General features: G+C 45.2%; 1 protein-coding gene across 3 annotated transcripts in view; it reads right to left on the bottom strand.

Annotated features, from left to right (window-relative positions):
• The window catches only part of angpt1 (angiopoietin 1), a 134,639-nt gene that overhangs the window by 4,869 nt on the left and 104,168 nt on the right, over positions 1-25,602 (bottom strand). For all 3 annotated transcript variants that reach the window (XM_037474891.2, XM_037474890.2, XM_037474889.2), the window contains 7 exons: positions 19,658-19,813; positions 18,360-18,481; positions 17,108-17,340; positions 12,560-12,687; positions 11,151-11,252; positions 8,248-8,414; positions 772-902 (listed from right to left, as the gene is read on the bottom strand). In XM_037474891.2, coding sequence (XP_037330788.1) covers positions 772-902; positions 8,248-8,414; positions 11,151-11,252; positions 12,560-12,687; positions 17,108-17,340; positions 18,360-18,481; positions 19,658-19,789 — 1,015 coding nt within the window. In that variant the 5' untranslated portion in view covers positions 19,790-19,813. The remainder of the gene's footprint in view (positions 1-771; positions 903-8,247; positions 8,415-11,150; positions 11,253-12,559; positions 12,688-17,107; positions 17,341-18,359; positions 18,482-19,657; positions 19,814-25,602) is intronic.

Raw genomic sequence — 25,602 nt, 5'->3', positions numbered from 1 at the left:
ACCACAGTGAAAGTGGGAGTGGAATACAGCCGCAATAGGTGCAGATCAACGTATTAGAGGCTACGTCAGCTCATTCCAGCTCATAACAACCTCAACTAATGAGCAGGTGAGGAACAGAGAAAAGGGCATTTAGGAATCATGTCATTGTTTCTCTCAAAAAAAACATGGGTCATAAATGTTCATACGGATTCATTGCATGTTTTTAGTTTGTATGGTTAATAATAACATTGTTCTCCTTAGCTCTATAGCTGAGATCTGAGAGAGACGCCATTGCTGAAAAGATCGGAAAGCTCTTAAACAAACCTTGGACTTATTTAGAAGAGTAAGGCATGAACTCAAACACTGCTAGGTTTGGATTTATAGATGTATATAAGTTGGCTTCATCTATTTTGCCCCCACCCCGTTCCCTGGAATTAGGGCTGCCCCTCGTTCTCGGTGCGTTCTGGGACCCATGCATCTGATGACTATTCTGCATTCAATGTTTATGTTGCAGTTTGTTGACAATTTTCTTTCACACTCAGGTTTTCACACTATTTTGACTTTTTTCAGCCTGTAACACTTTGTTTCTGCTTCCCTTTGTGTGCTGCTGTTTGCCGACACCCCTTTTTCTGACTTAAGGTTAGAGTGCGTCAACAGCTTGTTCTGCTGTAGGTTCATCTTTGATCTGCTCCTCAGGCAGAGCGGGGGCCGGCTGAAGTGTACAGGTGGTCCCCTGTGTTGCTGTGAATGAGGGATTACCCCCGGTGTAACGCGTCGCTTGGCTGCACTCACCGCCGGTGAGCATGAGGGCACATTTGCACATGCAGTTGTCATTGTCCATGTCCTTGGTGCTGAAGTCTGCTCCATGGATCACTAGACTGCTCTGTCTGCCTGCAGTCCCACTGTGGCTTTTCAGGAACAGCCTGAGAGGAAGGAGGACGAGGAGCAGTCAGGACATGAAATCACAGAGTGAGCAGTGTAAGCAATAAAGACAGCAGGAAGACATAACATGCTGCAAGAGAGGTCTCCTGGGACGTATTTATTGTTTTGTTGTGATTGACTACGCACCTGGCACAACATTAACCAGGTGAAGAGAAGATAAAATAGAGAATGAAAGAGGGAGAGAGAGAGGAAAGACCCGTGTTGTGCAAGGAATGTCTGGGAATCACATTTCCATCCACACGACGTTAATTTACACCCAAAATACTGACCTTCAACAGCTACACAGTCAAAAAGCAATAAGCAACCTGTTAAACGTATCATCCATCCTCAACCAGGCAGGTAGCACAAACTCTCAGGTCTTTAGTACCCAACAGGCCATAAGTCCCCGTCTTGTCCTCTTGGGTTGTGTGATGAGGCTTTTCCTCTTTGCAAGATACATTCTTATCATAAAAAGAAAATTAAAAACGTATTCTATTCATTTTTATGTTATTATTTCTCTATTTTATTTCTATTGAAGTATTCTAAATAAAGAATAACGAAAGCAAGCATGCAATAGCTGTAGATTACATAATGTGCAGAACCTCGTTGGGGTAATATATTGAATCCATTTACCATAAGGGTCCAGTGGTACAGTGGGAGTGAACATTTGTGTAGGCGTCACTATTGTGTCCAGCTTATGTTCCTCTTCTTCTATCCCTGCTGCTGTTAATGCACACTAAACATAGCGTGTGATACTGTGATAACAGCTGTTGAGCATCACCAGAAATAATCACGTAAAAGGGAGGACAAGATAATTAGTGTTAAAATATCTGGCTGCCCGTTTGCACTGAGGATCACAACAATGAAGTTGTAAATCCACGGGATTTATAAAGTGAATTCCTCCACACACAGATTAAAAACTAATAGACAGCCTGGGAGCATATTTCTCCAAGGCGTGTCCCACTGGGTGCGTTTTTTTTCTCCTCCAGTCTTTCGTCCCTCTCACGCTCTCTCGCTTTCAACCTTTCCCCAGTAGGACACATGCGAAGAGGAGGGCCTGCAGCGCGGCGCCGACCAGGCCTCCATCGTTACCCTCGTTACTCTCGTTTTCCTGACAACGGGGGACCAGGCGCACGTTTTTGTGGCACCGAAAGATTCTGCGCTCACCTCTGGCTTTTGTGCCGCTCGAGGCAAACAGCATGAACACGTCAAAGGGAGGAAAGGACGGCTGTGTTTGGACAGCTGTGTAAATGGTTGATGTGCACGGCGGCGTGCGGGTCGCCGCGGGGGAATCCACTAAGCCGCCAAGCCGATGCGTGTAATCCTACAACGCAAAAAGGGGGGGTCATGTGTCTGATCGCCCCCGCGCCGGCCCGCGCGTGTACGGCGGCGCTGGTTCCCGCGCCTCTGGAGAAGCTTCCCAGTTCGCGGCGCACCACGCGGCCTTCGTTGTGGGAAGCGGGACTTCAGCGGGGGCCGATTCCTGATTGTGAGGAATAACCCGTGCGGCGCCAGGGACGGGGCCTGCTGGCGCTGTGACGGAGAACAGGCCAATCGCCCGGGGGGGGGGTGGGCGGGGGGAACGTCATCCGGGGGGGATTTTTCAGCAGGACACTTTGGCGGGCTTAGAGCAGTCTGCGGCGGTGTTTACCGACTGCTGTGCATGTTTACCAAGAGACGCTCCTACCGAGGGTGAGAGGGACTTGGAGGGACTTGGAGGGACGGCGTGGGGTTAATCACGTCAGTGAAATGGATCGGGGGGGAAAATAACTCACACTCAACATCAATGCACGCCTACCTGGATGTTGCTGTTTGAGTAACGCGGTAATGCGATTGGCCGAGGCTCAGCGGCAACCAAAACATGGAGCTGTGAGGGGAGTGTGTTTCACTCCATGACACCGCTGTGGAGAGGATGGTGTCCCGCCATCGAAGCGTTCTAAAACCCACCGGGGACGCCGGCCTGCTTGTGCTCCTGTGACGGCCTCAGAAAGCTGATAGCAGCCGGGTCGATGTCAGCGCCGAGTCCAGTTCAGCCACAGCGCGGGAAACGCCTGGTGGGATCCTGTCTGGCACAACCTTTGGAATCTCCCCAGTCTAATGGACTCGTAAAAGGAAGGACTGCTAACCCCAGCAAGCCCCCCCCCCTCCCACAACCCCCCCCAAAAAGAAAACTGCATTCAGAGGCGAACTCCATTTGTTTTGGGGACTGAGGACAAAGAGGTGTTGATCACCTTAAAGGAGCGAAGCCTTAAGGAGCCGAGCTAAAAGCTGCTGTTTGCTCGTATAGAATCAGCTGGTTCAGAGTGGAAGCCGTCTCTAATGAGTCGGGTTTATGCTGCTGAGCATCTCAGCTGCACACTGTGTGTGTGAGAAATGCGTGTTAGCGGGGTCAGCTGAGGATTCAGAGGAATCTGATATGTTTATGTGAGAGCTCCAAGTAAATCACTGTATCTTCCACACATTAACGTTATCGAAACATTTTTAAACATTGGCTGTTTTCACAGGCATATCTTTAGTGAATTGGATTGGATGTTGGGGCTCGTATAGAATTCTTTAGATGGAGGAGGTGGTCCTACCAGAAGGACCCCCTGTCCCTCCTCACGGAGGACCGGCTGGGACCGGCTGGGTCCTCCTCCGACCGGCCACTCGTCTCTGGGTCGGCTACGGGGGGAAACGCCACGAGACAATGTGTCCCATGGAACGTGGGCGTGCAAAGCTCAACCGATTCTTTTTGGAGAAAGCGCCAGAAAAACCAAATCCACAAAGGGTGTGAGTGACCCAGCTGCAGGTCCGGCTCGTGCTGACACACACCTGGCATCCTAGCCCCCTGAACTGAGGCCACCGAGGTGTCTGTCTGTCCTGCTCTCCTGACGCAGAGCATCGCTGCATGGAAACACGCCGCCTGTTGTTGGATGATCGTCTTCATTCATTAAGAGAAAACTACCGAGCATCTGTGATACTGGTGAGCAGATATTAAAAGACTCCTGCTGCTGCTGCCGCCGTCTGGAAAGCGTCACGTTTGCAATTCTAGCTTCAACAAACAATATAGTTTTGCTTTTTTATTTTTTGTGTTGAGCTAAATAGAACGACCCAACTGCATTTCATTGCGCAATCCTGTGTTGTACACTGACAACAGACAGGAGATGGAATTAAAATGTTTGTACAGGTAAGCGTTTATTCCTAGTTGTCATGGAGATGGATGAAGAGCATGCGTTGTGGTTGGACGCTGTGGGAAACGTAGGAGGAACCTTTCAGTCACTTATTGGATTTCAGCTCCTTCCAAAACATGCCGTCAAAAAGACGTGGCTACTGGATTTAAGATTCACTCTAAAAACACATTTGCTTTGCTGATCCTTTTTTGCAGCCTGAACCCCGAAGCTTCAGGGATGCTCCTCAAGAAACAGATCAGAAAAATAAAGTCCTCGTGTTTTGAAACACAATTAACTGCCAATTTCTCTACTCATTCCTCACTTGAAAAAACATCTGAATGAGATTTGATTCTAAATTGGGTAATTAACATGTGAAGAAATCACTTTTAAAACGTGGCTGTTCAAACAGGATATCAAATAAAAGATGTCATGGATTGGTTAAAACAAACATTTCAGTAACAAAACATGTTTCCATCTTAACCTCAACTCGTGTCTGCACATATATTCAACCACTGTGAACATACTGTATACCTCTGAATATTAATATGTAATATAATATAATCATGATTGGTGCCCAGGGTACTTCACTACATCTCTCCATTCCAGTGTTTAGAGATGCATTAGACTTCTACACATGCATTTCACCTCTTTTTGTGCATAAACAGTTACAAATATTGCGTAAGATGTGATTGGATGTTTGAGTCTACAATAAAATGGTTTCAACATGTTACTTCACTTAAAAAAAGGGAAATATCTGAATGCACTTTTTATGCCTAATTAATGACTTGGCCATAACCAAACATTTTTAATGAATTTTTTTTACTTACTCAAACTATTTCTCTTTAAAGTGAAAATGAAACCCTTATGATTTCACAGCCACAGTACATTAACGTTTTATTTCAGTCTAGTAGAACGTGTACTCTAGTACCCGTAGCCAACATCCAGATACTTTACATGCTTTTTTACTTTATTTAGTTCCAATTTTCTGTGCCGTTTCCCCAACATTTATTTTCTTTGAATCTGTGATTTTCAAATATATTTCTTCTTTATTCTTGCTTGTTATGTTTAATAAGCTGCAGGGATGTTACAACTCTCTGTTGCCTTCACTCTTAACACACTAGTTCAAAGTTTTTTACTGGAATTAATAACAACATGAACTATATTGCGTAAGAAAGTTTCAGATGATCTTTCATAGCGAAGAGACAATTTAACCTTTGATATTTATCTACAAAGCCTGAGGTTAAAATCTGTATTTTAGAAACAAAAATAACTCCAGCTATAAATCCTCAACTTCAGCAATCACTGTTAATCTGCATGAAGTTGTTTATCTAAGGCGACATTGTGAACCATTCAGTTCACTGTTTTCTTTACTTGTTACATGATTTATTTTTGTGCAACACACAATTTCTCCATTCTGTGCCATAATTTCCCTCGGACTCCATTTAACTCTGGTTTCTCTAATTAGTTCTTGTCTCTCTTGTTATTTTGCTTTGGTAAAGGCTGACTTTTACTTTGTCTCTTCTGTTCACATTGATATGCAGCACAAGGCCCATTTTTAAAGCAAGGCAACTTTGATAAATGAGGGTGATTAACTGAATGTGTTGATCTGATGCCTATCATTAAAACAATTTGTAGGTCATCAAATTACATTTGATTTTATTATTTTCTTTTCAGCAACCCATACTGCATCTCAGCAACCAAATTAGATTTGATGATTGGGGATTTTTTTTGTGTTGTTTATAAAATACAGTAACCTTTGCAATTATGGTGACTCCAGCCACAAAGAAAGAAAAAGAGCTTGTTTCAAAATATTATGAAGGTTGTGGTTCAGTGGGAACTTTTAAGCCCTGGTCAGCCCTAAATGTCCAACTCAGCGTCATCCACACGGTTTGTTGGGTGCATTTAAAAACAACATTGCTGGTGTCAGCTGACACGGTGGATATTTAGCCAGTGTAGGTTTATCTTAAATGAATGCATTGATGAAAGATGGTACAATAATTCTTTTCTCTTCTCCAAACTGCACCAAGGAACAAAAGTATTTGAGCCAGAGGTGCATAAATATCATTTTTTTCACTAGCCATTTGTTTGGATGAAGATTACCCTGTTAGACAGCTCAAATTGATCAGTTTTAATTTGCTGAGGTCAACTCTGACAGCAGCTTTGGTTTTATGAAAAAGACAGTGAAAAATCATCAATATTGACTGAGAGAATTAATTATTTATCCAGACATCATTAAATTGGTGGTAAATGTTCACGATCTCCGTTTTTTAGATATTCTAAATTAGAAATTGATGACTGACTACAATCCAATGGCAAGCCTATACTTCAAGCACATTGGTAATAAATATATAATAAGATGACTTCATTTATGAAGCATTACGATCTAAAAAGGAATAATTGCACACCTTCCACCCTGTTTGAAAGCCATTTCCGTTTTACAGAATAAAGATGAAACACAGAAGTTGGCAGCAAGACAAACCTTTCCTGGCAATTCTCAATATTGTTAAGAATAAATCGACTGAGATGATTCAATTATTCTACTCTGTTTCCAAGTGGTCCGTTGACCTGGTTTATGTGCTTTTCCTTCGTACGTGTGTGTGTGTGTGTGTGTGTGTGTGCGGCCTGATTTACGACACCCAAATGTTCTGACGTCTTCTTGTAAAAAACCCACGAACCACGAGACAATCGGACCAACTGAAAGGCTCATCACGTGCAACCATCTGTGGTGTCTCTAAAGCAGGTCGGGTCCAAAGCGGAGCTGCACAGTTGGTTTGTTGTGGTGTTTCACAGGAGCAGTGTGTGAGTAACCACAACTATTTTTCTAGAACCAATCTATTCATAGAGGTCAGTGTGTTAAACAGCATCATCCTGCAGGCGGATGGCGGGACAAAAACAATTGTTTCCCTAAATTCAAAGAACAGATCAAGGATGGGAGGCTCAGAATATGTTGGAAAAACCCAGAAAGGATGATGTAGAAGCAGGTTGAAATGTGGGGGACCCACCAGTGGGCCTTGTGCACACCAGTCAGAAGACTAAAGGTACAGAGATAAGAGATGACTTCAGTGAGCTCTCACATAGACATTGTGAAGTTCAACCCCCGTCATCGGGTCCATTTTGAAAACTCGATACGGCACCACAGCGCCGCCCCCCCCCACGCCGCTGTAAACAACCGCCTGCGGATTCCAAGCCACAGAATCCCGATGCTCATTTGGTGCGGCCGGACAAAAGACGTTTCGCAACCAAAGGGATCTCTTATCGGGGAGGGCCAGCCGTCCCGGGAAAACTGCACAATTGGAGATGTCGGGCCTTCTCCAGAGAAGCCAGCAATTGCTCGGAAGTCTGTGGAATTCGCAGCAGTTTTCCACATCAGACGGGGCCAAGCAGCTGCCATGGATTGAGGTGTGTTATCATTAACCCCCCCCCCCCACAAAAGAAAATAGAAACCTTCGCCCCCGCAACACGCAAGGACAAAGCGTCAATCAAAGTAAACGAGGAGACGATGACAAGCGATAGATTTGGTTTGGAAGGAATGAATAAAGCTTCGCCACAGACTTGCATAACCGGATCGAGGTGATTGAAGTGTCTGAGAGCTCACAGTTGGTAGCCATGTTTATAATATCAACACTTTTAAACATTTTGTATTTCCATTGAAGTCATGTTTCTTTTGTGATTTCTTTCTTCCTTCCAAAGGCTCTAGATTAAAGGCCCGATAAAAGTGATCCTCTCAGTTAATATAACAAGTGTATTTACGTACCACATTCAGCCAATATTTCATTCAGTACCAAAGTGGTGGACAGACCAACCCACCAACAGGTTAGTTCAATTATTTATGAATTCATTCAAATATAGAGTCTGTATCATTTCAACATGTGAAGAAGCTTCAACCAAAAGTCTGCATGTGGTACACACATTTTCATCATAAAGGTCTTTAGATGACCATGACCAACAGAAGGAAGTGGACGTGAGGGTTGAAGGGCAAGGGCATTGGACAGGGAGGTGAGGACTGAGGCCTTACTTAAAGCTGTAGGCGGGACCCATCGAGGCGCCCAACTGCTAAATATTACAGGTTTGCACCATATTAAAAGGTTTTATGCACAGTTCAGCCCCCAAAGAGAACGTCTACAGTCTCACCAAGGCTTTCGGTACTCGGGCTCCTTCATCCTCCTCATCTTCCTCCACCGGTAGCTTCACGTCTTACCTGTAGTTTTGCTTCTCTCCGGCGATTTTAAAGCGGTCGTAGAGCGAGAAGGCCTGGTGTCCGTCCCAGTCCGTGAGCTCCACGCGGAGGGCGTACTGCCTCTGGTTGGTCAGCTGGTGAACGTACTCGTTCCCCAACCAGTGCTCTGCAGGCAAGCTGCCGAAACCCTGAGAGGGAGAGGAACACAGCGCTCAGTCAACACGGTCAATCCTGGAGGAGAAGGTATTCATTGCACTCCTCTTAGAATGATAACATCTCAACACCAGAGGATTGTGGAATGGATTACAAGGAATTTTCAACAATTCGTATTTGGTGGATCGGATATCTAACCAGAACAAACTGTTCCTGGTAATGAATGAATTCAACTAAAGAAATTCTGTGCAGCATTCTCATCGCCTCACTTTGTATATTAATGCCTTCTATCCTATAAGTATTTTAAGATTGCTTCTGGCACCCCCCCCCCCCCCTGGATGGACTCACCTACCTAAAATTGGTACCAGCTGAAAGAGACACACACCTTTTTCCATTTCTGTCTTTGCCACAAGCCACACATGCTAAACTCATTCTTACTTTGAGATTTCTTTCCCAAAATATATATTCCATGCACGGGACACTCCTTCAAACAACTGCAAAAAGGGTGCATTTGATCAGAGTGGCTCCCGGTCACAGGCAGAGTGCTTCTGACAGCACAGGGAATATTGTGAAGGGAGAGGACATTGCAGCTCTGACAGGACAGTCTGAACCCCTCCATTAAAGATCGGGAAAGAGGGGGGGGGTGCATGTGTGATGATGAGGAATGGGAAGGAGGGAGTAAGCCACAGGCATGTCCTGCAGAGTCGGTGGAAGAGAAATTGACTGAGGCTTTCTCTTTCACTGATAAGATGTTCCCCCCCCTTCTCACTGTCCTCCAGCTGGGTCCGATGCCACCTGCTGTGAGTGCGGTTTATGTCACGCCTCATACTGGGTTCAGAGGTCCGTGGTGCTCCGTCCTTGTTTCTTCACGTGGTTCCGGTTCTTGAATCTGATCACGATCGCTCAGCCCAGAAGAGATGAGGAGATGGTTTGTCACGTTGTTGGACTGAGCTCTTGGTTTGTCGTTCTGTTGCACTTTCTAAAAGTACTTTGCTCGGGGGAGAAAACCACCGGGCGAGGGCCTTTTGCTAATGGGCCGCACCACAGAAAGAAGAAAAAAATTCATTTTTTGTCATTTGACTTTTTTCCTGAAAAATGTTTTATCTTTAAATTCTCTCCTAATGATGTGCACCTCTCCCACTTGACAGTTTTCCCTAATGGATTCCTCCTCCTTAAATCTCTTCAGTGTTCACCTGCCCAAACATGATTAGTCAGAAAAACACAAAATAGGAACCTAAACCAGAATCCTTCAGGTACCAAAATCTTCTCCCCTTCCCAACAGATTCAGATGCAAATATGTGTTCATGGGGATTAGAAGGTTTAAATATTTGTTACACTGTGTCCGTTTGATGCAGTTAGTTATGGTTTTACATATCATTATAAAAACAAATGTTTTCATCCTTATACTCCCAACTGACTGTTGTGTAGATGGAGCCTTCTCCTCTCTGATCCTTTCTGGCTCTTTACAAGCCAGCAGAAAGAAATGTCCGTGTCCAACAAGCCATGTTAACGTGTTACAAATCCCTCTGTAAATGTACTAGTTACCTACACGAGCTTCCCACTTGGGAAGTTTACAAGTACCCCCTGAGGTGCTTGAAGAGGCTGGAAAGCCTTACTACAAGCACCATTTTCACATGCTGATAAGATGGAAGCGTGAGTTGTGAATATAATTTGCAAGGTCCTCTGCGTGGTATCCTGGCAATGTGACCACAAACGTTAAATGGCTGTAAGATCATGTTCACATGTGCACCACATCCCGCCTGCCAAGAGTCTCTCCACAGTCTCACAGAAACAACACGTCAGTACATTAACTCTGTGCGCACGAGCCCCGTGAGACCAACAATGAGAAAATGATTAACCCAATCGAAAACTATCGATCATCTACGGGGCTTTTGTCACTTTTCACCACTCGGTTCTTTCTTTTCAGGCCTCATATATCTTTATTGTTTTGATGTGTCACCATACTTGCTTTTCTTTGTACCATTCGAACCTTTTACAAGTGTCCAGTCACAGCGACGTGCTTTCCTTCAATCTGACTCTGGCTTTTCTCTGGTCATAATGTCCCACAAACCATGTGTACATTGAGGGCAGTGCAGATGGGGGGTGTAGTTAAAAGGGGAAACTGAGAGCAGATTACCGTGGATAGAAGGAGGATGAACTCACAGCTAGTGGAAGGTATTCACAGGTCACTTAGGCAGCAAACGCCAGTGGTAATAAATCCAAGTCACCGTCTGATTGCAGCTTTGCTTTGGAAACGTTAACACCCTCGCTGCAAATACGCGTCTTATGACAAACAGATGACACAACTGGCACAGCGCCACCGAGACTAAACAAATGTGATGTTTGCAGATTTAGGTACTAATTTCCTGTTGGAATCGAGGAAGAATAACAGCATGTCACTGAAGCCTCGGCTGAGCACCGGAGAAAGTCTCTGACACCCTTGACAATATTGCTAGTACAACAAAGACGGGGGAGCTATTGCTGGGGAGGAATGACATCTGGATCGGCGGATCCTGCCTCTTGGCCGTTCTATCGGGGCCAAAAAAGCGTGCGCTATTTGTCATAATCCTCGGCGTAGCACTGAAACAGGATGTTTTGCTCACGGTACAGTTTCGTAGCGGATATTTTTGACGGCTTCATCTCATTCCGGTCTGTGTGTTGACTCACGGTCTTGTGTTTAAAAGGACCACCGTCATGTTGACTTGCATTGATAGGGAGGAGGGTCTGCATGCTGGACCCGGTGCATGTGCTCAGGTTTTGCCTCATCTCACCATCTTGTAATCCTTCCACGTTCTCTGGAAGTCCACACTGCCGTCTTCTCTGCGCTGGATGATCGTCCATCCACCGCCAGCTGTTTCCATGTTGCAATACACCTACACAATTGAAAGGGGGGGGGGGGGGGGATACATGCATGAAGGTAATGGAACAATGGACAGCACTCAAAGGTCTTTGTGTGAAATTCAACCTACAGGCTGATGAATTCAACATTCGACGCGACTCAGCGGAATTAACAAACAACAAAGGGTCACTTGGACAATGATTTGGTTCCAGACCCTCCTTTTCCCGGCTTTAAAGATGAATCATCTTTGGGAATGCAACGTATCTTTGTCCTCCTCAAACCTAATCAGCGTCTACTTATCCCACACCAAGTCCCCGGAGATGTTCCTCATCAGGCGGCCCTTGTTTCTGCAGGATCAAAGTGGAGGTCCTTGGTGTAATGTGGCCCTTAACCTTGGACCCGATTGTGTGTAAGCTGATAACGCAGCGCTGGTTCTCCATCTGCAGCGTTGCTCTTTGTTTTGAGGAGACCCCAGCGCGCAGTGGAGAAGGTCTCTCACCTCAGCCAGCCCACACAGCTGAACACACATCAACGCCGCCTGGGTATAATTAAGGAAGTGCCCTTGACAGAGTCGTTTTCCCCAAGACGAACTTATCATTCATGTTATTCATGCTAAAAGGTACTCGTGTACTGACTTGGACAAATACAATGCGGGACAACCCCGGAGCTGGGAGAGTGGGGGGCTGGGCGGCAGGTGTTGGAACAACTCGGAGGATCGTCTAGTGTGAACAATCGACTCCCCAGCTTCCACTCGGACAGGGAAACCTCCCCCTGAGGTTACTAACTTGGATTATTAAAACAGGCCGGATGTGTGTCAACTATTAAATAACGCATCGGCATAGCGTCATGTTGAATTTCTCATCTTTGTATTGAATTGCATGCTCTTTCAATACACATAGCATTAGTTTGTTATTCTTGACCCCTCTTATACGGCACTGGGTCATGAGATGAGAAATCAGGGGCCATTAGCCCAGCAGCACCAATCGTGACTTTGAGAGGCATTCACACACATATACACACAAACACACAAACCTTGTGCCAACCTCCTAACTTATTAAATCATCAGTCCCATCAATCACGCTTGTGTAAGCACGGTGTAGAGGTTGAGAACACACATGCACACACACCTGCACAACTGTCACCATCCTAAACAGCGCAGTGTCCGGTTTCTCCCCTCCACCCCTCTCCACACACACACACACACAAGCACACACCAAGTGTATTTCCAGCCCTCAGGATTCGCTATAAACACACTGAGAACGAGCGACCCAGAAGTGACGAAGAGGCGGACATTTTTGCATCAATCTGTGGCGTTGGCTGTGAGATGTTGTGGCTTCCCACCTTTTTGGTCTCCTGGGGGTTGATCTGGATGGTGTACACTCCGCTCTTATGGAAGCCTGCCTGGTGGAGGTCGGCACAGTCGCGGAACTTCTTCTCCTCATCCGCGACCTTGGTGCTATTAGGCACAACTGCGGGCAGGAAGGTGATAATGGAAACAGTGTTAAGCCCTCTCAAGTTCTGCAAATAAATAGCGAGCACCAGCCAATCTACTCTGCATCTGCTGAGCAACTGGGTGTTGCTTTCACCGTCACTTCAAAGGAACAGTTTGACATTTTGGGGAAAAATGCTTGTTGACTTTTTGGCTGGGCGTAAGAGGAGAAGATCAATACAGCTCTCAGGCGTGAGGGACTTTGTTGCCAGCTGTCTGTCAGAAACGCCAGACGAGCAATTTCAGACCGACAGGACGACGAAGCTCAGGCGCTAAAACACTTAATGTCAAATCAAGAGAAACACTCACTCCACAAGATACGGACAGAAAAAAAGCATTGTACAAAAAAGGCCTGTGCAATTTAAAAGTGTACCTTCAACCCTTCATGCAAGCAGACAAGTATGGAAATCACAGTTCATCATGTTCTTCAGAGATTGCAAACATCGGCTCAATTTATCTTCTAACATCTGTACATTTGTGCACCACCGAGGCAGAAGCCGATCGGCGAGGTCTCACTGCGGGTATCCTGTGACGCCCAGATCCAATCTGAGGGCCACTAACTTAAGAGAGAAGCAGTTCATCCACAGGATGATCCCCGCTCCACCAGCTGCATCCATTTCCATCTGCAGATAATTAGGGCGGCACAATTTTGAAACGAAAGCAAGGGGCTAAGGACAAAATACTACAAGCTATAAATTTCAAGTTCCTGTTATAACAAGTGGTTTGTATTTACCCACCAAGTCCTAGGTATATTGATGGAAATTCCTTCCGATTTTCCTTTTCCTCCCGTACGCGCGGTTTTCACCCCATTGTTGGAAGAGTCGGGAACAGAAGATGTCAGGGACAAACTGAAAACCCTCCGCTTCGCCCCCCCTCCCCCATCTCAGGCAGGGCGGCAATTTGGGTGTTCCCTCCGAGCATTTAGACAAAGTATTGAGTGTCAGCGACAAGACCCTCCTGCTGAGGCAGGTTGACGGAGCGGGGGCCTCGCGCCCCGGACGCTAACACAACAAAGAGCGGCCCCGTCGGCCCGTGATTTACCCCAAGCCGGCAGACAGCGGGGCACGTTTTAGAGGCTCTCCGGGATTCACTCCGTAAGAGGGTGGACAATCGTTTCCCAATCGCCTCGGAGACCTCCCTCGGTGGAAGAGACTGCCCTCGGAGGGACGCGGCGCTCGAGCGTCGGCGCGGCTCCCTTGAAACAGCGTGCTGCCCAGCTCTGCAAATATTATTTATGTCCTGATATTTATTTACAGAAAAATATTTTGTGGTTCAGCGGGGACTCGTATGCGGCAGGGGGTTCATGTGAAAGGACCAGCAGGGCTCGGGTGTTTGCATAAATCAGTGCCCTTGCCAAATGAGCCCAAATGCTCGCACTGAAGAGAGCGAGTAATGGAGCTAAATGGGCTGCCGTAGACATCACTGCTCCCATGTGACTATAATCAGTCTCTAAATGCCGCTGAGAGTTTAAGTGATTCCATTCCAAGCTCCAATGAATTCCTCTGCTGTGTTCATATATAAAGGATGCAAAGCACAATGAAATAACACCAGTTCATTCCCACAGTGCACACGTCAACACTGATCAGCGGCCCGTGTTGTGAAGCAACAACAGTCCTACATGTGAAGAGCATAAAGCCTCCCTCCACTCACTCTCTGGGTGTTCGATTCATCTGATTCCAGTTAGGTGTGTTTTCATAATAGAAATCGTACTTTGTTGTAGTTATACTTCCAATATGCTGCTGATGCAGCCCTCTCCGGTGAGAATTATAACATGTACAACAACTTTGCATTAGAGAATGCATTTAGTTGGACTCACGAGAAGGAAAGACCATGGGAAATCTGGAAAAAGTCAACACTGAGATGAAGGGGCATATGGTTCTTTTGAAATGTAATTAGCAAAGCAAATAAATAGAAAATATAACATTTCCTGCACTACCGTTTCCTTTCTGGTAAAACTGTATATTCCCCATCGGCTATAGCAATGATTAAAACAAAGGCGTGTCAACGTTGTTAAGCGACTAAGTGTCAAAGTTCACCCAGTGAGTTGAATTTAGTTGAAAACCTCCTGTACAAGTCACAATCAGTCAGCCTTAAAGTCTAAAGGCATTTATTTTAAACTTAAATACCAGGTAAATGCAATTAATAAAGAAACTAAACTTACTGTGATTGCTATGTAGTGCCTTTATTAACACATTACTCCATTTAAGGCTTTCAACAGACATGCCAATGCAACCTAGTAAAAAAAAGTCTAGTTCCTTCTGAGAAAACAAAGGTTTGGAGAAGGTCACCGAGGTGACTCGCAATAACGGCCCGCTTTACAGGGTCCGTGCAACGATAAGTGTCAACTCATTCTGCTGGTCGCTGAAGGACGGGCAGCACCAGAGAACGTGGTCTGGACGTAAAGTGGCGTCCAATGACGTGATTTAACAAACTGTCTTGTTGAGGCGTTACGTAAAGGCTTTTTGGAGTGGAGGAATAATTCCACTTTTGTTTGAATCTTACTGAGTAAGCAGCTGTAAAAATGACCAACAACGCCATTAATTAAGTGGGAAAATAGAAAACTGTTAAACAAAATCATATTTAGCGGCCAGAGCGTTTCAAAGCTGATGTCAATTACGGTTAATGACAGAGTGGGGCTCGTTGCACCCTAATGAGGTTTGGGTAATGATGACGACCCAAACCAGAGCTGCACTGTCACATCTGGCCACATCAAAAAGTCTGCACCGCAACCGCTTGGAGCACACTGCAAGCCTTCGTTTTATTGAAAGCCATACATGAACAGCTGGGGGGAAAAAGAAAGTTTATGGACATTTAGTTTAAAAAGGGCTTTGTAATGTTCCCCAAAGCACAGACAGTGATTTGAGTCCGTGCTTAGGAGGAAACGCTTAGGCCGACGCCACTCACTGGCATCACTAAACCCTTTCCTCAAATCCAAATCCAAACACTAACGCCCCCCCCCCGCTGCGCAGCTTCTATGTTTGTCAGAAAACACAGTGCGTCACATGATCTCCTTCGCCTCCTTTGGGCGCGGCGTCCCTCAGGAGCTATCCCAAGTTGACTTATTCAGGCTGGGGTGAAGAAAGTGGAGACCTCTGACCCCCCCCCCCACCCACCCGCGCCCGACTCAGCCTTCACAGAGGAGGAAAGGACCAACCACAGAGCGGCGGCCATGTTCCATTTCTATCGCCTCTCATTAAGACAGCCACCAATCACGGACAGGCAGGAGCTGTCCCCCATTGACCCCGATGACACTGGGAATGGACGGAACGGTGTCAAAATAAAAGCTACAAAAGCAGAGAGTTGAATGAGACATGGCAGATTACAAAGGCAGTAAAAACGAGAGAGCGAGCCAGAAGGGCTGCGCGGGGACCCACCAGAGGTACGGGGAGATGATACATAACCACCAGTCGGGCAAAAGGTCTCAAAAGACCTCGGGCAATTAAATGTAACATAAACAAATCCAGACTAAACAGATGGAGAGATGCAAAGGCCAGCCGTGGCCTCTCTCGCATGGAACATTAAAAATGTAGAAAAGGGAGCAGGGTGATTAATACGAAGCATGTGGCGTCACGTGCTACATCCCTTCATATCCTGGTTGTTTCCTGTCTGTCGGGGAACCTTGGAGGAGCGCTGGGGGGTCTCGAGGCGTCTCTGCAGGAAATCCACGAATGGAAATGAAGTCGCATTCGATCCCGCGACCCCCTCCTCCCGAGACAGACGCTCATGTCAAATCTCCTGTGGCGATCGGGATGTAAGGCCAACGTTGGGATCAAGTGGGTTCGGCGTTTAAATGGCTGAGAGAGGGGTGACGGACCCAACGTTGCCGTCGGGGTCAGATGTGGGCCAGAAAGGGAAATCCCATGGTTCACGTATTTAACAGAAGCCAGAGTCTGGGGAATAAAATAATCCTATTACTACATAAGCAGTCATGCTGGACGTTTCAGGGAAGCTGCGTGACTTTATGGAAAGGACTATTTCCGCTAAAGAGGAGAGCCCGGTACCTCGTTACAACTCAGAACCGGGTTTCTCTCTCCATAGTGCTCTATAATGGCTTATTGCCGTGCATCCCTGCTTCTCTCAGCATGGGGTGAGGTTTATAGAACTGGTGTCCTCATGACTTCATGACAAATGTTTGAAGGGAACAATCATGCCGGCATGTTTTGGTTTGCACATTGTGGGGTGGCGGGGGTCAGGAGGCGTATCTTCGGGTTGGGGCCATTGATACTTTACGTTGGTTCAGGGAGCTCACATAGAAAGGCATGTAGGGATTTTAATCTTATATTTAATTAATTGAAATCAGCTCATTTACGCCCTACTTGATGGATGTATCGTTCCATTATCGGCTCAGACACACAGTAGCAGGCAGGTGAAGGCCAGGATTGTTTCTTCAGCCAGCCTACCTCCATCTTTGGAGCAGAGGTTGAGCAGGTTGTGGACGGTGTCCATCATCTCCTGCTGCTGTTTCTGCAGGGCCGTGCTGTTTCCTGTGGCCCGGCTCAGCTGGGCCTCCAGTTCCCCGATGACGCCGCTCTGCCTCCCCACCAGGGTGTGGAGACTCCCCTTCTCCTGCTTCAGCGTCTCCAGCTCCTCGCGGTGTCGCGTCTCCATTTCTAACATCTTCTGCTCCAGCAGGCTGAGGGGAAGGATGAAAGGACACGAGTTTGTCATGGAAGTCGGAGACTAATTATTGAGGTTCCTGAGGGCATTAAAATCCTCTGGAATTACTTTTGTTTTTACAGATTTAAATACTTTGGATATTGTTTTGCCATTTTTATTATAATAATACCAGTGACTTACTGATTATGTAACTTTTATTGGTTTACAGCATTATATATAGGGGTCAGCAGTTTACAGCCGAATGAGTCAAATTCTTCCACTTTTGACATTTCTACTTCCTGCTGTTACTTTGTCATGGACACTGCAAGGAAATACAACCAGTGCAGGATGCTATATGTGGGAATACAAATACAAGCAGTGTGCATATCTACAAAGGTTTGGTTGCTACGTGTAACCCAACACAATATAACACACGCCTCATCGTGCACTTTGCAGACTCATCGGAGGTCAGTCAGTAAGCCCTTTCAGTACACGAGAGGAACCACTGGACCATCTGATGTCTGAAAGATTACGTAGGTCGACATTACATTCATTAATTGATCACATGTTTCCCGGTATCATGGATTTGGTAAAGGAAACAGTACAGATGACATGTACAGGATGGAATAATGTCATAACTGCTGAAGCTCGGGGGAACTGTTTTAAGTCAACCTCAATAATACCTAGAAAAGTCAGAGTCAGCAGGCACTGTGCTTGTAAATGGTGTGATTGCATTGAGTCTCTGTGGACACGGCAACGGGTGATGTGGACCAAACCCTTTTAAATACTACATCATCTTAGATCCCACAGCACCAATCACTGTAAAAGGCAAGATATGGAAACCATAAGTCACATCTGAATTGCTTGATTTTACAACGAATCCACAGTGGTTCCACAGGGAAAGATTACCCTAATCATAGAAAATACAAGCTTCCTAATATGCTGTTTTATATTCTTTTGTATGAGAGCTTGTAGTGAACTTTTGGTCACGCAATCCCACACAACAACGCGTGTGTGTGTGTGTGTTTATATTTGCTCAAAGTGTTGTGTGTTTACCTGTTCTTGTCATGCAGCTTGCTGATCTCATTGGTCTGGACCATTAATTCTTTCTCCAACTTGTTAGTGGAGAGAGAATTTTCCAGCAGCTGGATCTCAAGCCTGGATGTCTGATTCAGAACCTGCCATGATAAGAAACACACACACATATATATATATATATAAATATATATATAATAGGGCTGTCAATAGATTTCAAAAATGAACTATTTAATCGCACATTTTTTAAATTCATTAATCTCGATTTAATGAATTTGTTGTTGCAATTTGTTTTAATGACTAGACTAGATCTTACAAGCCATGAGTAATCACTTTAGAAAATGTGTATTTTAGACACTGTTTTCATTGTTAATGTTATTTTAAACACAAAACTACACACGCCGATCATGTTGGAGGCCGAATTCCACCAGGTGGAACATGTCGAACATGTTGAACTAGCAGCTCTTCCTGCTGTCCTCGTGCACTTTGCACCCAACTCGCCATCATTTAGCACGATGTTTTCAAACCATGGTCGTTTAGGGGCACCGTGGTGGTCCTCTGCAGACTGTGTGCGGCGCAGAGTAACGTTACATTTGATGTTGTTTTGTAAAAAGCTCGCTCCATCTTGATGTAACGGACTGCAGCTAGCAGCCGCTTTCCAGTCAACACCATTCTACAACTAAAGTCGAATTTAGTTACTGTATGTATATAAAACACATATATATATATGTGTATTTTATATACATACAGTAGATGATGTTAAGCTATAAATTCGACATTATTTGTAGAATTATGAGATAATATCAGGCACATGTGCAACAAACCTTTTAGAGAAACCAAGAAACACAAGGCTGTTTTTAAGCCTTTCAGTTCAAATATAAACCATCAAGTTTGTTTTCATTTTGTCAAGTGTTCACCTCCAACACATGTTAATACTTAGGAGATTTTCATCTGTGCTATGATTACCTATTTTTTTAAACTTTGCAAACAGTTATCTTTTTAGTGCTGCAGCTAAAATTGCCCGCCACTCACTCACAAACTTTCCGTCCCCTCCTCGTCAAACTCCTCCACATAAACACTAAAAAGAACCTCAGCCGAATAACTTAAACAAGGGATCTGCATTTATACAACAGCGGTGTTGTCTTTGGCCACGGCTCTGTGACCTGGTGGGGGCGGTCGAACGTGGAATGGTGGAGTTAACGGTGCATAAGCTGGATCCTCTCAGTGTTTGTGTGCATGAAAAAGACGTAAAGTCAGGGTGGGTGTGGACACGTGTGCCTCTGTGAGAGGGGGGGGGGGCGCGGCGTGGGCGCGTTTACCTGCGTCTCGACGTTGGTCAGCTTGCGCGTCTGTTCGGCCGTCTGAGAGAGGAGGTTGGTGCCCATTTCCAACATGGCTGCTGTGTGGTTGTGGACGGCGGTCTGCTGCAGCTGAGCCATCTCCGTCTTCATGCTCTCTTTGATGTAGTTCTCAATCTGCACCCAACAAACAAGGAACAGGTTTGAGAGGTCAGACGCAGCGGAGCAGAACTTGGTGTACCTGGAGGTTTGCCCAATCGATGTAAATGACTAAATATTATCAAAAATAGAATCACGGAGCCTTAATGGCTCCACTTTTCCATCTGATCAAGCGACGACATTGTAACTCAGATGCCAAGTTAGCAGCTGTTCTGGTAATGAGGCACTAGACTGAACTGATTTTCAACCAAGAAGAAGAAAAATGGAAGAAAAGGTGATTTCCAAAGCTTCACTACTGACATCAGGCAGTTTAAACTTGAGCTGGCTTTTGAGGCATTGTTCTTGTGATTCTACATATTCTCCAGTAAATCTCAATCTGGACACAACAATGTCCACTACCCTGTAGTTCCCAACATCTGAAGAAATCCACAAACAAACATTTCATCCTCATTTGAATGGCGCTCCGGTGAAGAATGGGTTTAGTCACTGTGGGCACAGCCAGATGTGGGTGGTTAACTTGGGATGGAAGAGGCACAGATGAACAGATATCCTCTGAAGCGTGTCTGTAAAGAACTCTTTCATCCTTATCTCCAAAGGCAAACAAATGACCAAACAAAGACTATGTTGGGTACGATTCTTCATATGGATTCAGTACGTTGACCCATTTGTCATTTGCTGTATCATTTTCCTCCCAGGGCATAAGTAGGATGATTTAGAGACTGTAGTCCTAAAAAAGTCCTTTACACACCTTTTTGTGTGTAATTTATTCACACATCAGCATATTTTTCAAAGGTGCTACCGTTCCATGTAATATTTATACAAAACTCAAATATTACATTACCCTACGAGGTTATTGGGGTTAATATTAGATATAATCCAAGCACGTTGTACAGAGCTGGTTGAATTGTGAGTGATTTGTATGATAATGGTTGCTGACATTCTTATGTTTTATAAATAACTCAGACTTGATTGGCTTTTAAGTGTCCACATGCCTGACTACAGACTGAGGTGATTCAATAAGCGGCCAGTGGGGAGCTTTTCAGTTTTCCTTTGGCTCCACGATGCGGAGTAACAGCCATGTCTCAGAAACGCATCAGGCAAGACAAATTAGCGTCAAACAGCAGAAGGTCACGCGCGTCCTGTCCTCTGCAACAGTTCCAGTCCGACTGTGGACCGGATTGGTTGGGAATTAGGAGGCAGGCAGGTCTCAGTTCATCATAAGTCTCAATTTATGACTCCAGGTTCACCTCGTGATATTTAGATCCAGTTTGTGAGAGTGTGTACAGAGATAGATGTCTTTACATGCAGCTCTCAGGCGAAATTAGCTTTTTAGTGTGAAATCTCTTCTTGGCAACAATATTAAAGTGATATGTGGGATTTCTTTGGGCCAGATTTCAAGCAAACACTGCTTCCCTGAGTGCAAACTACAAAAGGCTGATATAAGTGTCACTTTCCACATAACCTCCAATAGTCTCCCCCTGGGAATTTGGAAAGAAAACAGTGGGTCTGGAATCCACGTAGCTGGAGGCGTGATGGATTACTCTTGCCTGATAATGACCCACAGAATATGACTGTGTTTGGAAATGTTTAGTCCGTATAGAAATGCAAAATCTCTGAACTCTGGGGATGGTGTAGGTTGCCTTTTAAATCCCTCCCTACTTCACACATCTCACAGCGGTGTGAGAGAGGAGGAACGAGGGGACCAACGGCTTCCTCGTGGCTGCGTATGGTGGGGGTCATAAATGGGAAAGTACCCTGGAGAAACAAGATCACGCAAACAAGCTCAATCATGTTAAGTCCCTGCTGGGGAAGCCGTAAAATGGGTCTTTGTGGGTGCAGGCTTATTTTGATGGTTTCTAACTTCAGCTCCAGTTAAACGCCGTTCTTTTCCAGGCACTAAGTACCAGTAGTAACAAATGTCAGACGCATTTTAGCCAATGAGAAAAACACAAAGGTTGTGATGCCTTATTTTCCATTAAGACAATGACATTTCTTTGCCAGTATTTATTGGAACCAAACTATTGTAGTTTATCAAAAAAAAATGAACCAATTCATCAAGAGATATTTAGAGAAATAATAAAATCAAACCAAGTGGGAATTTTGTCTGATACTGGAGAATTTTTCTCACGAAAGGGAATTTGACAAGAAACAGGTGTCAGAGCAGTAAACGTGGCTCAGAGTGTTTATGGATCGGTAATCCTCTGGATGGACTCCACCAACTCAGGATTTAAAAAAAAAGGGGTCACCTTTAACTTTGCAGTCAGGTGTAAGCATCCAAGCATGATGAAGAAGACACTGTGGCCACTTGTTAAAATTATGAGTACCAAAAGGCTGGAGGTCAGCAGATCGTCAGACATATTTAACATAAAGATCAGACACCCTGAGCCACGATCAAAATCAGTTTCAGCTGCAAAACAGGAATGTTTATGAGGCTTTTCATTTCTCAACAAAATAATGGGTAAAAAATAATAATTACAGTCTCACTTTGAAATTGGAAAATGTTGTCAATTAAAAAATAAATGAAACCCCACTTGAATCAATTATTTTTTTTATAGGGGAAATTCCAGAAGGTGCAATAATACCAGTCTCTGCCTTTAGAAAGTAGTAAATGTAGCCTCACTGATTGCTAAACACAAGTTTATGTTTCCCTAAGTACTACTTTACACCGAGGAATGAAGGTTTTGCACCGTTTGGCCTTGTGTGGCCTGCGGGTGACATCACCAACGATCCCGCCCACGGCACGCCGTCAGCACCTCAACTGCACCCTCACAATGCGGCGAGCGGCGCGCCCGGACGGGTCCGTTTAGACGCTTTATGAGGTTCGACCGGCTGTAAACCAGTAAACGAGCGGCGTCGGGCTGAGGAGACGCTGCACAGCGTGCAGCATGTACCTGCAGCGCGATGCCATTCAAAGCAAAGGGAGAGAGGAGAGTACAGAGGGAAAAAAGGCACAAAGCTGACATCCTTTTTCTGCACACCATCACGGGGAAGCTGCTCAAACGCAATCTCTGGAGAGCCAAGAACAGGATTATCCTTTAAGATGATACTCCCTGCTATCGTTTTAACAGATAACTGCAGATGTTTACCACTTTTCTGACATTTCCCATTTAGCCATTCTGAAAGGAGGTCTTGATCTCTTTCTAAACAGCAGCAGCGGTGGACTCTGTGAGAGTCAGAAGACATCGGGTCTGGACTGTATAAAAGTCCAGCTCCGTCACATCTCTGCTTATCTCTGTCTGGGGGTGGGGGTGATGGGGCGTGATGGTGTTACTGTGGCTCTGGGATGCATCCTTTAGTCTCAAGGCAGAATCCATTTCGAACCACTTTAATGGACTAGAGGTGGGGGGCCGTTAGCCCACCGCCACCCACCCTAAGAGATGCCAGGCACCCGCCCGTGACTGAGCGGCAGCGGATCCACTCGCGCCTTCTTATCGCCCACGGACACTGCAGGCTCAATTATACACCCCATGGTTGAGACCCGGGTGTATAATTCACCCTGGTGGGGCTTTAGGAGGTGTTACCCTGACACTCTCAAGCATTATACAGTGCAGAACAGAACGCTGGCTTACTGGCCCACGGGCCTGTTTGTTTTGATATTCTCCATAACCAAGTTTTAAGACCCTCCGTCTTAAACTCTGTCAGGATCAGTTGAGTAACAACTCAGGATGAACTCAGGATTGACCTCCGTCACCTTCGCCCTGGTGGTCAACATCCAGGCATTTACTCAATTGCTGCCACATTTTTCTCCTCTTATAGAATGTTGATGGAGAGAGAGGGAGGGCGACAAGATGACAGAGGGAAATATAACAAACAAACCGATGTGCTTTATGTGCCTTAATGGACAGATTTGCGGCTCTCGACTATGAAGTGGTTTGTTTGATCAACCGACCATTTGCTTTAAATCGCCTTGAAATGGCACATCGCGGCTAAGCTACCTTTTACAAGGCCCCCCAGGCATGACATAGCGATAAAAGTATTTCCCGTTGTGTTTTGCATTGAAAATGTGGATATTAAAAGGTTATTATTTTAGCCTTTCCCAACCAAAAGGACTATGGACTATACACTAGTGGTGCAGGTTAAAGCCTCATGCACCACTACAACATTCACTGTGTAACATCCGTGTGGTTGTGTGTCCTTTACGCCGACAAAGACATTTTGAGGAGTAAATGTCTTCGTCACTGCAGACAGCGTGCGTGCCGTGCATGATGGGAAAGCCTGCAGCCCGAGCCCAGCCAGCGCCGTGCAGCCTGACCACTGGTCAGCTGCAGGGTGGGGGTCTGCAGTGAGGTGGGTGGTCCAGCGCCTTCCACATCTCTGTCGCCGTGTCCGAATGCTGCTGACCTGGACGCCACTCGGCGAGAAAGACTGACAGCCGCCTCCCCCCCTGGCCCTTTTCTAAAGCTCTATTCTCCTCTCCTCTCTGCGCTTTCGTCTTTCTGTCCAGATGCTGTTGTGTTGACGTCCATTTTGTTTGCGGTTGTACCTTTCCAAGGACACAGTGAGCCTTGTGTACACAACCACCCCTTTCTCTGTACTGGGTAAACGTCGGTGCTTACTTGGAGGTGCCCAACATGGTTTGGCAGGATCAGACGCAGACCATTTCAAAAGGTTTTCTGTCACAATGGTTTGTCAACAGGGCAGACAATGAAAGAAAGTGAGAATATTTAGACAACAGGGGAGTTGTCAAGTGCTTATGAGGTTGTTTCTTTGGAAAAACAAATCTTCTAACCCTGACAAATGTTTACGGCTTAATCGATTTTCCATTTTCGTATCGTCAAATACGTACAACCTGCACGGGCTGGTTAATCGCTATCCAGTGTTGAACCACAAACTGTAAAAACAGAGTGGAAAATGTGGTGCTAAAGTTTGATGTGTTGAATTTTGCAAATGACTAATGAGCTTTGAAAGAGCCCAGTTTACTAAGTTACAACAATAGGAAGCCGCAATGAAATAACAAGGCTGGCTTTTGAGACCGTCTGAGTGAAATGTGAAGAATGTGGTGCTAAATCATGATTGGGAAAAACAAATTGGCAGAAATGTGGCTCTCATTGAGTCACATTTGAGATTACTTAATGTTTATTGGGCTGAGGTCAAATATCCAAAAATATAAAAGCTGTGAGAACTAAGAAGAGACTTTATGTTCTGTTTGTTTTTAGTCTTCTATAATAAAAAAAAAAAAGATTTAAACATGCATACGGCAGTTAGCGCTCGAGTCATCCCTCGGGTGAAGTTGTTGTATTTCACGCTACGCTTTGTCCTAAAAAAAGAGAGCAAGTATCATCAAATAAAACACACCATGAGTATGCGGCTTCCAGCTTAAAGAATTTGTAAATAAAGTCGTTTGACAATATTATGTCTACAAGACATGCCTTCAGTAATTAGACTTCGAGGGAAACAGTGTGTTTACCGCATTTTGGTACAAATGGCAGAGTCCTGACATTGTGTACTGGAAAGAATGGACTTTTCTTAGAATGCAAAAAAGAGACGGACAGTGTGTTTTGCCTTGAATCCGAGTTGTTAATCACTACGGAGCACTCATGAGCACTTCCAACTCAAATGTTTTCACTTTGCCCTTATTGATACAGTGCGCTGCATACCAACTGCTTGTTTTTACATTCAAAATTCATTCCGGAAATGAATTTTGAGTTGGTCCAGACAGGGACACGGAGTGCTTTAAGTAGATTCCAGTAGCTGCACATGAAGCTCAAATCACAAAATGTGTGTGTAGACGTTTAAAAAAAATTAAATCCCTCGAGAGAAATGTATGTCAGCTAAATAAAAGTATTTGGAAAAGTATGCAAGAAGGC

This window comes from Pungitius pungitius, chromosome 17 (assembly GCF_949316345.1).
Source record: "Pungitius pungitius chromosome 17, fPunPun2.1, whole genome shotgun sequence".
Classification (NCBI taxonomy): Eukaryota; Metazoa; Chordata; class Actinopteri; order Perciformes; family Gasterosteidae; genus Pungitius; species Pungitius pungitius.
This window is presented reverse-complemented; position numbering and strand designations above follow the sequence as displayed.